This window comes from Anguilla anguilla, chromosome 13 (assembly GCF_013347855.1).
Source record: "Anguilla anguilla isolate fAngAng1 chromosome 13, fAngAng1.pri, whole genome shotgun sequence".
Taxonomy (NCBI): domain Eukaryota; kingdom Metazoa; phylum Chordata; class Actinopteri; order Anguilliformes; family Anguillidae; genus Anguilla; species Anguilla anguilla.
This window is the reverse complement of record NC_049213.1, coordinates 18,741,597-18,755,025: the sequence shown is the minus strand read 5'-3', so window position 1 is coordinate 18,755,025 and position 13,429 is coordinate 18,741,597. Positions and strand designations below refer to the sequence as shown.

Here is a 13,429-nt window from a genome sequence, read left to right as displayed (position 1 = left end):
GGTCTTTACTGCCATTACAATTTAATTACATAATAATAATAATAATAACAATAATAATAATAATAATAATAATTATATAAGGCTTCACAGACGGAACACGTGTTTCCATCTTTTATTAAAAACTGGTAAAAAGGCAATTTTACATTGTTACATTATTACTATACAACAACTTTTAACCAGTGAAGCTACAGGAACACCCTTGGGCTCATAGAAGCTGGTTCAGACAAAAACACAGATGCAGACCCACAAAAAAAATGGGTGTAGAGATGTCCCCTCGCTATATACGCCAGAGGCAGTTTAATAAAAGGGGAATCGAAGAAAAGAACCTGTTACGTGAGTGGAAAGTCCGTGTGACATTTGCCTTCTCCTGCGAGGAGCTGAACGCATGTTGAGCACATGATAAGTAACCGTAGACTGCACATATTTTTAGCAAAAAAAAAGTTCATTTTGTGGTTGTCAAAGGTCACTCAGTAACCGTTTTATACAGAAAAACAATTTCTAAAATCCCTGTGCAGATACCTTTAAGTTCACTGTCTTATTTTAATGTTTTTTAACAAAAAACAAATGTTCTATACATCATAATACAAAGGCTGACTACAAAATACAACTTTCTGTATTTTCACAAAAATGCTTTTATTCCCAGTTACAATTTTCATGTTTTTTAATGATTCAGAGATAAGGATAAAGGAGAAAAAAACAGAATTACATTTATTCCACAATTCAATAAACATTTGACCGACACTTTAACTCACAATTCAATGTAACTCACAATTTAAAGGATTTCCTCACAAACACATTTTCATAAATCATCTCACAAAACATTGAAGAAAAACTACCAATTACATTTAATTGTCAAAATTTTCATGTCAATGTAAAGAACAATGGTAACTGAATCCAGGCCTCTGTTTTTGAGTTGATTTAATTCTGGGTTACTGTTGGGTCAAACAAGTCTCTGCAGATCCAGGTGTGAGCTAGTTCATAGTGAATACAAATTATTAAGATTTCTGCCTCCATAAAACCACGACAGTCAATATATAGCTATTATGAAACCTTATTAAATTTATATTGCATTGAATATAATATGTGCGTATTAACATTTTGCTCTCATTTATTCAGCGGTTATTTTCATCAATGAAAATAATGTATAATTTTCCCCTGGTCTGCAATATCTCAGGCGTACATTCATAGACTTGTTCCACGTGAGGCCACACAAGGGTCTTTTTAAAGTCCTTGGTGAAGAACTTGGCCAACGTTTCTGGTATGCAATCCCGACGCCCACCTCTAAAGGTCACTATTTATAAATACCTCATTATGCTCATTTATTACTCATTTGGAAATTATTTCAAGTAATCATTTTTAGCTTATGCTGTACCATTTCTAAAATAAAATAGTCTAAGGCCTCATGTACACTTTATACTCATTTTATGAGACATATATCTGATTTCCTTTTCTGTCAGATATGATATTTGTCACATTAGATGATTGAGATATAAATGAGATATAGATTGGGTTTGTATTTGGGGGTAGCTGGGTCAGATTCCACCAGTATTGTGTCTGAATTCAACTGCTTCATCATGTATCATCTCATGTCACCAACATTATACTGACAAATAACATCCCATAATAAGTGCTTTGGGGTCGCAAGATTCTCTGTTTTTGCACAGGCTGTCCAGGGATATACCACATTCATGAATGTGCCTTAATCAGGGATGGTGGAGGTGGTGAAATGCCTCTTTAATAATGACTCTCATTTTGGGGAAAAATTGTGTGGTACCTTAGTTTGAGTGTATTAATAAGTATAGTCTTGGAGTTAATGAAAAAGAGCAACCTCAGTTTGGGTTTATTAATCAATGTACTTCTGGAGTTAACGAGTGAACTCAACCTCAGTTTAAGTTTATTATCTTCGTAGTATGATGACCTACACCTCATTATCACATAATCTCAAGTGGTGTGTGTTCCCTCTCCTACTAACTGAAAGTCCATACCTCCTGAAACTGCCTCTCCATGACCTCAAATTATAGGTGTTTCCATTTTAGAAAACAAAACCAAAAACAACAACAAAAAACTCCCTGTCTGTCACCTCCCAGAGGCCTGGGTAAGACGGCCATGGCAGCTGACCTGACAGTGACCCCATGACCCTGCCCACACACCCAAACCAAACTCCCACTAGCAGGCATCTGATGAATCTTCTACTGACCTCAACCTTTCGCCTCATCGGTCTGTGTAAGATACCCAGCGGTCGACCCATGCATTCTGAAAGGGCATGTGTAATGCAGGAAGCAGTGTGACAACAGCAGAACCTTTCCTGATTGTTTCATATAGAGTGATGAGGTTTCCTGATTGAACTCATTCATTTTGTATGGTAGAGCAATAAAAAAAGGGGAGACCATTTTTTTAAGCATTGAAAGAACTATGCCGTTCTGAAACGAAAATGCCGTTGTGTTAAAATATGGTATGTGTTTATTTCAGAGATCATACTGGGAGAAAAATAGTACTACAAAAAAACATACTGCATGCAGCATGGACCAGAGTAAAGAAGAGAAAGGATTTTGATGTTGAGAAGGTTCAGTCCATCTAGGCTCATCATTTGCCTGCAGTCTACGGAGTATCTAGCACGGCATAAAGCCTGGACTTGAGCACCCTGAGAGCCTCTGCTACTACATGACCAGGCAGGTTGTTTCACACACAGGCAATACAGTATTCACTCACCTGAATTCAGCATGTGACTGTTATATTTCTTTAACCTAACAGACAGGAGTTTCAGTCACCCATTCTGGCTCCAATGTATCTTGTCTCGAAAAACTGAGTCAACTGCACCACCAAGTGGTGAACCTGGAAACTGTATCATGAGGTGCAACTGCTTTTGGTCATCACATGCTTTTTATTTTCAAAAGGAAAGCACATTTTGACATTGCGTCTACCGAATGAGGCTTAAATGGATTGTTCAGTTTCTGGTATTTATAAATATTTCAGTTTTAGCATGAATTTTTGACTGGGTCAGTCATTTTGAGCACGATGGCACAAGCCCCTCAGGGAACAACGTTCCCCAATCAATCCGAATGGCAGATTAATTGGCTACCTTCTGTAAACATTTAAACACTCACCCTTTCAGACTACACCTCAATATTACCATTTCATCTTAAAGGATCTGACTGTTCACTTCCTTTATTTCATACAGATCTTTCTTGTGGCCTGCATCTTGGCGGTGGCACATAAGCTATGACTGTATCTCAGCGTGTTGCTAGCTCTTATGGTGCTTGCCTTCCATTCCAAATTCACTTTCGTGACTCGCTTTGGCTAACGGTATCTGCTAAATGACTAAATTGTATTTTGTGTGAGCGCCCTTTGATAGATTGGCACTGTAAAAGAGGTAAAACTTCACATTATAAAGACTGAGGTGAATCAATAGGCTCCTAATTGGTGAAAGTGTGGACACCTGGCCACTAAAACTAACCATCTGGAAGATTATGAAGAATTCAAAAACAAAGCAAATGATAACGAGTCAAATCTGCGTTGCGTTAATGTTTAAGGAACAAATTATTAAATTAAACACGTGTTCAACAACCTAATTAGGAGCCCATTGATTTACCTGTCTTTCATTTAATCAAAAAAGGCAGAGGTGGGTAACCCGGCTTCAAAGAGTAAAAAGACTGACCATGTATTTGCTTCACCACCATGCACTAAACCAGCTGATTCTAATTAGCATAACTCTTCAGCATGATAGGAGAACTAATTATTGTAATCAGCTGGTTTAGTGCATGTTGGTGGCGCAAATACATGGTCGGTCTTTTTACTCTTTGAAGCCGGGTTACCCACCTCTGAAAAAAGGTCTTTTTATGTAATTCTTTGCAGTTTAGCACAATGAAACACAATATCAACATGATAATTTTATTTTTTGTGGAAAACAAAGCTATTTCAGACATAAAATGTCTTAATAGGATAAATAATCCCCATTTTTCTTTTTCCCCAAAACTGATGGAGCAATTCTTACGCGTCACACATTTTAGACCCCTCCCACAATCTAATAACATGCCATTCGCTGTGTCGGTAACTTGTCATTTAAAACTCTTCCTGCACTGTGACTGGTCTGGAATTACAGTAGGCAGGCTTAGAGATTCCACGCCCATCTGTTTTTCATAACTTGAATTAAATGTGGTTATCGCAACAGCAATGGGAAGTAGAGCGAGTACTGGTGAGTTTCTGTCTACCAATAATATCACAGAATTCAGCTCTGCTGTCATCAGAAAGCGATGAACCCGTTTTTGTATGTTTTGAAGCAGTTTCAGGGGCTCCACTAGCAAACAGAGAAGTGGTGGGTCTGTTTCAGAAATGAGGTTTGAGCTCCGCATCTTTAAGCTAGATAACTCGATAGCTGCCTTGATTTATTTTTTGCCATCAAGTTGGCTACTTGCCGATATCGAACGAAATCTGTGATTCAACACGCTTTATTGGGGAACCCCTGCATGTAAGTAGCTGGAAAGCAACGTGCAATAGCCGACTAGCTATCTGCATGGGGTTCACATGAGATGCACATGTTAGCGTGTTAGCCTGCCAGCTGATACGTTAGTCTACATTTGCAAGCCGAGTTAACACAGAAGCCCGTTTCATTTTCTCTCTGTTTATAGACGTTGTGACCTGGTTAAATTCCCAATCTAGATAACGTTAGTTAACTCACTCATACCCTGGAAACACACATTAGCGTACGTTTTCCAAGTAGCGATAGCTAAAATATCTAATTGTAGTAAAGTAGCTTGCCCTAGCTGTTCAACTGACACGTGTAGGAAACGTAGCTACCTAACGCTGTCGGTTCGCTAGTTTATAGGCTATTTGTTTCATTTAACCCATGGCTTGTCTAACTATGCCCCTGATTTAATATATAATTATAAGTTCCATTTCACGAGATGGCTTACTCACTGTAGCTTACAGTCCAGCCCTTTCAACACAGGTTGAGTCTTTAAAGACGGATTGAGGATTTTGGTAATAACATTATACTGAAGCGTGTTGTGCAGTGCTCCTATTCGTGTGTGTGCATGGGACTGGTTGACTTTACCTTTCGCTTCTGTGACTGCTGTTTGAGGAAAGTTTCTGGGCAATTGTTCCTTCCTCAGTGATGTCTATCATTATGTTTATTAGCGACGATGGGTAGTACATTTCGTTAATAACTACTGAAAACGAAAGAACGCACATAATCCTGTCGTTTTATATAATAAATGCACATATTTCATTTTCCCTTGGAACTTTAAATGTGGGGTTATCACGCTTTCCGTCACGGTTCCAATTATAAATACACATGTTTTTATTCTATTCAATTCTAATTTCAGAAAAACCTGTCAGTATTGATCGAGAGCCTGGTATGTATATAGTCTCTGGAACTAAGGCATGGTATATGTAACATCAAAACCTCCGTTTATAGCAGAGTTTACGTGGTCGTTCTAACCATATTCCGTTAAATTTATTAGCGTGTTAAATCCTGGTTTCGCTATGTAGCCTACGCTGGGTACAGCTGAGCTTGAACTGAGGTTTTATTGAGGCTTTGATGCTACTTTTCACACCTATATATTTCATTTAGTTAAGTGCTTTTGCTATTGACTGCTAACAAGCACACAAATTGTTTACTAAGCACATGTTGGTTAATATCCCCCCTTGAACGGGTTGACGTTGGTGCAGCTAGCTTCATTAAACTTGTTAATTTGTTTCAGGGCACCTTGAGCAACTAATTATACCTAATAAAAATGATGAATGTCTCTCTCTTACTAATCTGTTTTGGGGCTTCAAGCAAATGTAAAGAGATAAATAGCATAAATCCATATCACTGTACCCTTGTCTGAAAACATTCACTAACTACATAAGGGCATGTGCTTATTGCTGTGAAACACAGATCAGTACTGATCCTCAGTAACTGAAGGCAACAATAAGGACCAGCATGCATGGTGTGTCCCAGCCAGGGTCGAGTTTAGGAATCTCAATGTAAAGTACTGTAGTAATCAGACCTGTCTTGCAGGGTGATATTGTTAGGATATTTTGCCTTGCAAAGGGGCCTCTCCTTTTGATGGTAATATGACTACGATGTGGAGTTGTAGACCAAAGTTTGTTTCCCCCATCTGGTAAGATACCCCTCACCTTGTCTGTAATTCCCGGTTGCCACAATATAACTTTTACAGTGCTGTTTTGTGTTATTTACTTTTGTTGAGCATTATGGCCTGGTGGTGTGTGTTATGTGGTGTTGCTGTGCGTTAATAACCTAGTTTCCCCTTGTGTGTTGCTGTTCACTTTGTGTTGTTTTGGTGCCAACAAGGACTCGATGCTAAGGTTAACAGGGCACACTGTTACAGCCACCATGGCCAGTGTGTTAAAAGGAGCATGTAGTACTGTTGTAAATCCAGTTAACAGTCCAGTTAGTGCTGATCGTTATGATAACTGCATAGCTATGATCTTTCTTTCTCTCTCCCTCTCACTGCCTCTCTCACTTTCTCACTCAGAGGAGATGGCTGCCCTCCCTCTGTCTCGCTCTCAAGTTTTTGGGGAGCTGAGGAAGGAGCTGCACGAGGATCAGGAGTTCCATCATTCAGACACGCACATTTTCATTGTCATGGGAGCTTCGGTGAGCAGACAGTGCTCCATGTGACAGTATGAGCACTCGCCCCAAAACAAGTGTGTTATAACACCCCCAAAGCAAGTGTGTTATAATAAACAAACCCCAAAGCGAGTGTGTTATAGTATGAACACCCCCCCCCCCCCCAAAATTGAGTGTGCTATAGTATAACCCCCCCCCCCCCCCCAAAAAGCGAGCATGTTTAGTATAAACTCCCCCAGTGAAGTGAGTGTCTTGTAGTATAAACACCCCCCCCCCCCCCCCAACGCAAGGGTTTTATTGCATAAACCCTCCTCCCCCAAAGGGCGGATGTTACAGAATCAAATGCTTCCCAGAAAGCAGTTATTCTGCTCTGCTGATTGTCTGCTGTAACTCTGCTTTATCACCTGAGAGGGGACCAGGAAGTGCGGGAACAATAGTAACACAGCCAGTGACAGAGACCAGTGTGTGTGTGTGTGAGGAAATTGATGGAGAAATTCATAGCAGAGAATTTGCTGCAATTGATTGCGACAGAGACCTGAAGATTAAGAGCTCTGATTAGCTTACATCAAATGCGTTCTTTTCTAATGACACAGGTCATGTGAGGGCCTTTAAGCCGTGTGCTGTAGGGAGATGCTATCCAGGGTGAAGCACTAATGCTGCTTCTTCTCCATGCGGCTGTGGTAACAGGTTTACATATTGTTTTTTTTCAGGGGGATCTAGCCAGAAAGAAGATTTACCCAACACTTTGGTGGGTGCACTGCCACACACACACACACACACAGCAGAACATCACCTCTCACAATGTCACTGTGCTCAATTCCATTATATTCATTTTATAATTCTGTTAAAATTGAAATGTGTGACTAGAGTTTGGCATGCACAATAATATTGCAGCCATGCTCTCTTCTTGATGATAAAGTATGCACGAGATGAAGCTGTTCAATTGGCTACATTTTCCTTTTAAGTTAACATTTGTTGCATTTTTCCATTGTAAGGTGATGTCCATGCTTGACTTATAAAGGAAAACTTCTAGCACGGTTGGCATTTGTGAAAAATATGTAGGTATCGGCATCAATATCAGCCAAATATTGGTTACTGATATCGGCCCCAGAATTTTCATGTTGTGTACCTCTAACCGTAGTTAGTGTATTTTCTATATACAAGATAAACATCAGTCACTTACTTCTTTAACTTCTTGCACACAGTGAGTGGTACCTCATAGAAATACAGTGAGATTTGCAATTGAATACATTGAAACAATAATTCAAATGAATTGTATTTGAATGATATCTTTTACATTCTCAAAGCACTTTATAGCAAAGGGCACAATCTCCCTTCAGCCAGGACCAAGCTTCTATCTGGGTGATGTACTGCATCCATTTTACACCAGAATGCTCACCACAAATCAGTAATTACTACACTGCCCTTCTGCGAGCTTTGAATAAGCATTGCGATCCAATTTTTTTCTAATTGTTTACAAATTCAAACAAATAAAAATTCTGAAAAAAAACTGAGGGGATTAATTTTCATTGGTGGTCCAGTGTTTCAGAAATGATGGTGTGTTTGTGTGTTAAGTCGTATGTGATTGGATAGCTGTGTTTGGTGTTTGTCAGTTAGGTGTGGTGTGATTGGACAGTGTGTTTTTCCCCTCAGGTGGCTGTTCAGAGACGGACTCCTTCCTGAGGAAACGTATTTTGTGGGCTTCGCGCGTTCCAGCCTGACAGTCGAGGCTATCAGGGACGCCTGTCTGCCTTACATGAAGGTGCCGGGGTGGGGTCGTGGGTCATGGATTACATTACATTTATTTGGCAGACGCTTTTACCCAAAGCGACGTACAAAAAGTACATTTCATGGTCATAGACAACTGTTAAACAAGGTACAATACTTATTTTGTACAGCTATTTCTAGCCAAGAACACAGTTTAGTTCACACAGTGAACACTATTCAGACATAACCTCTGCAAAGCCAACTAGATAGAAGAATAAGCTACAGTATTAGGACAAATACAGATTACCAAAAGTGCTGTGATGGGGCAACATGTAACAAGTGTCATGAAAAGGGGGGGGGGGATTTAGAGTGAAATATACAGCATGGTGGTGGTTGGCCACGGTGGAAGATGGGTAGTCAGGGGGAGGTTCGGAGGTTCATAGGTCATGGGGGGGTGGGCGGGGGGGCAGCATATTGTGCTCATGGTACTTTTTCCTTTATGCAGTTTATACAGTATGTTTTAAGTGTAATGTAGACCTGAATTATTTTTAACTCACCAAATTTCCCTTGCCAAACACTTTGAAATTATGGAATAAAATGCGTTATCACTGTGTGCGCGCCTCCCTGTCCCAGGTGGCGGAGGTGGAGGCCGACCGTCTCTCGGCCTTCTTCGGCAGGAACTCGTACGTGAGCGGGCGCTACGGCGACGAGGGCTCCTTCTCGCGGCTGCAGGCGCACCTGGGCTCCCTGCGCGGCGGCGCGGGGGCCAACCGGCTCTTCTACCTGGCCCTCCCGCCCAGCGTCTACCACGACGTCACCAGGAACATCCGGCACCACTGCATGAGCACCAGGTACGCCTCGCCCGCAGCCCTCCAACCCCTGCGACGATAACAAGGAGTCATTACTGTTTTTAACCGTTGAATTGTTATTTCCATGAGCCATTGTTACTTAGCGATTAAAAGAGATACAATGTGACCTACCTATCCTGTGGTCCTAGGGACAGTGATGGTGTAGTTGGCTGCTCCCTTTTATTCTGTCCGGCTAGGGTCCGTTTTACAGTGCAATTATCCAACAGCCTCTGTGTTTATGTGCTTGTGTAAGTGAGCATGCCTGCATGTATGTGTGTTCATTTAATTAGATTTTTATTTGTTCACCCATAAAACGGTGTGTGTGTGCTCCTCATAACCCCTCTCACTTCGTTCCTATTCAGGGGCTGGAACAGGGTGATCGTGGAGAAGCCGTTTGGGCGGGACCTGCAGAGCTCGGAGGAGCTGTCCGCCCACCTGTCCTCTCTCTTCAGCGAGGACCAAATCTACCGGATCGACCACTACCTGGGCAAGGAGATGGTGCAGAACCTCATGGTGCTCAGGTGTGACATCATGTCTCTTAGTGGTTCTCACTGTGTGGTTCTTTACACTCTGAGGTAATATACTCATATGCAGTATTATAGCTACAAACTCTGAACTAATGTTAACTGTCTTTATAAATACAAGTCTGCCCCCTCAATATTTTTACATCCACAAAGTTTACAATAACCAACCTGAGATAATACAACCAGTACCTCTTTTCTTTTATTTCCTATAAATGCTTTTAAAAAATGAGATTCACCTTTCTTTTTTAATAAGTGAGTTAAGTCTAGGTGCATACTCTCTCTGTCTCTCAGGTTTGGGAACAGGATTTTTGGGCCCATCTGGAACAGGGACAGTGTGGCGTGTGTGGTCCTGTCCTTCAAGGAGCCCTTCGGCACCCAGGGCAGGGGTGGTTACTTTGATAACTTCGGCATAATCCGGTACGAATATTCACTGTTTATCTTCTCGTAAATGTCAAAATGTGTCGACATAAATAACCCCAGGACCCCTGCGGTCATTTACCTTGAAATGTAATACAAGGGAGTGGAATACGCTGTTCAGTTAAATTACAAATGACGCAATTTTACTTGCTTTACCTGACTTTCAGTGTGATTAGTACAGCTGTGTTTTTGTATGTGATGTTGAAAACTTTAATTCTCCCTTTTCTCTTCTATTTGCCATTTCTGTTTTCTCTCCTTCCTCCTCCCAGTGATGTCATGCAGAACCATTTGCTCCAGATGCTCAGCCTGGTTGCCATGGAGAAGCCAGCCTCCACCAGCTCGGACGACGTGAGGGATGAGAAGGTAGCGTTAGCCAGTGCTAGCGGGTGGGGCGGGGCGGGAGTGATTCTGTAGGCCTGAAACAGGCCAAGGCTAGGAGGCTGAGACTGACTCCTGACCGCCATTTCTTTCATGGCACTGCATTGCCAGGAGCTGCTCGGCTCAGCAGTGGTGCAGGAGCTCCTGAGAACAAGTTTTACTCAGAGTAGCAGCTTTGAGAAACGAGCCGTGCTAAAGACACGCTGAGACCGCTAACTTTAAGTGGGCAATATAGCTTCATCTATGCCAGCAGCCATCCTACCCTGGGCCTTTCTCATGTCAAACTATTGAAGGTACGCAGAGCTGGGATTGGTTTGCACTTGAATGGGAGAATCCTAAGCTCCTGCTTGATGGGGTACTGTATTGTCTGATAGATGAGATGTTACACCCAGGTCTTGACTCACTCTCAATAAATTTGATTGGCTTACCATGTATCTCTCTCTCATTGGCTTGCCCCCGTGTATTCCTGATTGGCTCAAGCCATTTCTGTCTCTGAATGGCTGCAGGTGAAGGTGTTGAAGTGCATTACTCCCGTGTCTCTTTCGAATGTGGTGCTGGGGCAGTACGTGGGCGACCCCAAGGGGCAGGGGGACGCTAAGCTGGGTTACCTTGACGACCCCACCGTTCCCAAAGACTCCAGCACCCCCACCTTCGCCACCGCTGTGCTGTATGTCCACAACGAGCGCTGGGACGGTGAGAACCACTGCTCTCTCCTTCCTTCTGCCCGTCTTTTTTCCCCTCCCCCTGCCTCTCATTCCCTTTCTTGGTCTTTCCGTCACTTCCTTTCCTTTCCTCTTTTCTTCTCTCTCCCTCCTAACCCTGGCCCTTTCTCCCCAGGCGTTCCCTTCATCCTGCGGTGCGGTAAGGCGCTAAACGAGCGGAAGGCCGAGGTGCGGCTGCAGTTCACCGACGTGCCGGGCGACATCTTCGGCGCCCAGTGCCGGCGGAACGAGCTGGTGGTGCGGGTGCAGCCCAACGAGGCCGTCTACGCCAAGATGATGAGCAAGAAGCCCGGCGTCTTCTTCAGCCCCGAGGAGACCGAGCTGGACCTCACCTACCACAGCCGCTACCGGGTGAGGGCGGCTCCGCCCAACCCGGCCCCGCCCGACCGCTGGGCTGCCGCTGCCCAGGCTGAATAAACCCTGTGAAGCTGTTTGAACGAAGCCTGGACTTCACGTCCTTTTGGTGTCTGCTTGGGCTAACACAGCTTACTCAATGACTCAATCAGCTGGCTCTTAAAGTCTTTCATTGAAGCTCAAAATGTGATGTAATAATCAATGCGTCACATGACCACCACCAGTAAAGCTGTTTTTAAAATGGCAGAAGGCATGGAAGGTAGAGAAAACCTCAGAGAAAGTAGTATTGCCTGGAAGCACCTTCCGAACAACCTGTGTATACCGCAAGCTTTGTCTAAGCGCTCTAAAGTACCCTATTCCCTGTCCTTTACAGAGCAAGCTTTGCCTCTGTCTCTTCGGTTTCTTTTAGCTAGCCGACGCGAACGTTCTCTCGCCTCTGCCCTGCAGGGGATAGCGCTCGCGCTCTCAGGCTCACGGACTCGCCTCCTCTCTCTGTCCTCAGGACGTGAAGCTCCCGGACGCCTACGAGCGCCTCATCCTGGACGTGTTCTGCGGGAGCCAGATGCACTTCGTACGCAGGTCAGTCCCTCGCCGTCTCTTCGTCTCCTCCTGCATCTCCTGAACCAGGCAGAACTGTTAGCGTCCGTACGCACCGCTGATGGTACGTGTCAATGGTACACAAGGCGCTCAAGACTGGAACAGTGTAGTGTAATGGGTATGGAGTTGGTCTTGCAACCTAGAGGATGTAGGTTCGATTCCCCGCTAGGACACTGCCGTTGTACCCTTGAGCAAGTTACTTAACCTGCATTGCTTCAGTATATATCCAGCTGTATAAATGGATGCTATGTAAAAAGGTGTGTAAGTCACTCCGGATAAGAGCGTCTGCTAAATGCCTGTAATGTAATGTAATGGAACTTTTACACTTCTCTTTCTCTGTCAGTGATGAACTGAGGGAAGCCTGGAGGATCTTTACGCCCCTGCTTCACCAGATAGAGCGGGAGAAGACTCCCCCCATCCCGTATACTTATGGAAGGTAAGGTCGTTTACTCTCACTGATCCTCAGCCCCCTATGAAGGTGATGCCGTCAGCCTTGCGCGTACAGCGTGAAGGTTTGCTGGAGTACAGGTGCACTGTAAATGTTCCGCAGCAAACCAGACTGTCAGTCTCACACCTGAACTAATGAACTGTGAATGCAGCTTCCCTCCAGTGGTTTGATGGATGTTGCGATCTTGGAAAGCAGAAATGGTCCCATCACTGCTGTAATGCTGCTGGGCATAATTCAGTTCACACACACACACACACACGCACAGACTTTTCCCACATACCCCTTAATTAGAAGCATGATTCTTGTTTATGACAACAGTGAGTGAGTGAAAATAAATAGTCATCTGTGATTGTTGGAATGCTGACTGTATTATTCTTTTCTATAGCAATGTTCTCCTTGCTTGTTCCTCACCCCGCCCCCTTCTTGCTCTTCCTCTCTACCCTCTCGTTTTTCTGTCGTCCTCTTTGCTCCCAGTCGTGGTCCTCCTGAAGCAGACGAGCTGGTGAAGAGAGTGGGGTTCCGCTATGAGGGAACCTACAAGTGGGTCAACCCCCACAGACTGTGAAACCAAGACCATGACTCCGGAGGGGTGGGGCAGGGGGGTGTTGTCAGGGGTGGGGCTGGGGCAGTGTAGAGGGTGTGCTCAGGGGGAGGGGCCAGGGGAGAGGAAAAGAAAGACAGAGAGAAGAAGAGCAAGAGAGATGACAGATGATAATAAGAGCTGTAACTCTCTCCTTCCCTTTCTCTCTTTTTCTCTATGCCTCCCATTCTCATCTCTGCTCCCGAACTATCTGACCTCCACAACTAATAACCACGAGCACATGGACAACTAATAAGCAATGATAATGTATAATAGTGTG

At 43.6% G+C, this 13,429-nt stretch overlaps 1 protein-coding gene across 4 annotated transcripts; it reads left to right on the top strand.

Moving 5' to 3' along the window:
* The first annotated feature begins 4,063 nt into the window (after positions 1 to 4,063).
* LOC118211240 (glucose-6-phosphate 1-dehydrogenase-like) lies at positions 4,064 to 13,192 on the top strand. Of its 4 annotated transcripts, none has more exons than XM_035388300.1 (14): positions 4,067 to 4,192; positions 5,322 to 5,351; positions 6,480 to 6,601; positions 7,285 to 7,322; positions 8,228 to 8,336; positions 8,915 to 9,132; positions 9,492 to 9,650; positions 9,945 to 10,070; positions 10,340 to 10,433; positions 10,955 to 11,141; positions 11,286 to 11,521; positions 12,027 to 12,103; positions 12,465 to 12,557; positions 13,044 to 13,192. In XM_035388300.1, the coding sequence occupies exons 1-14, from the start codon at positions 4,171 to 4,173 to the stop codon at positions 13,132 to 13,134; spliced, it is 1,602 nt and encodes a 533-aa protein (XP_035244191.1). In that variant the 5' UTR covers positions 4,067 to 4,170; the 3' UTR covers positions 13,135 to 13,192. The 4 variants fall into 4 exon arrangements, with proteins under 4 accessions (XP_035244192.1, XP_035244191.1, XP_035244194.1 ...); XM_035388303.1 differs by lacking the exon at positions 4,067 to 4,192 and adding an exon at positions 4,237 to 4,465 and having other exon boundaries at positions 13,044 to 13,134; XM_035388301.1 differs by lacking the exon at positions 5,322 to 5,351 and having other exon boundaries at positions 4,064 to 4,192; positions 13,044 to 13,134.
* Positions 13,193 to 13,429: the final 237 nt, after the last annotated feature.

Coding starts and splice junctions, on each gene's coding strand:
- LOC118211240 (XM_035388300.1), top strand. CDS start 4,171: ATGGGAAGTAGAGCGAGTACTG. Junction 5,352..6,479: donor CAGTATTGATCGAGAGCCTG/GTATGTATATAG, acceptor TTTCTCACTCAG/AGGAGATGGCTGCCCTCCCT. Junction 9,133..9,491: donor CACCACTGCATGAGCACCAG/GTACGCCTCGCC, acceptor GTTCCTATTCAG/GGGCTGGAACAGGGTGATCG.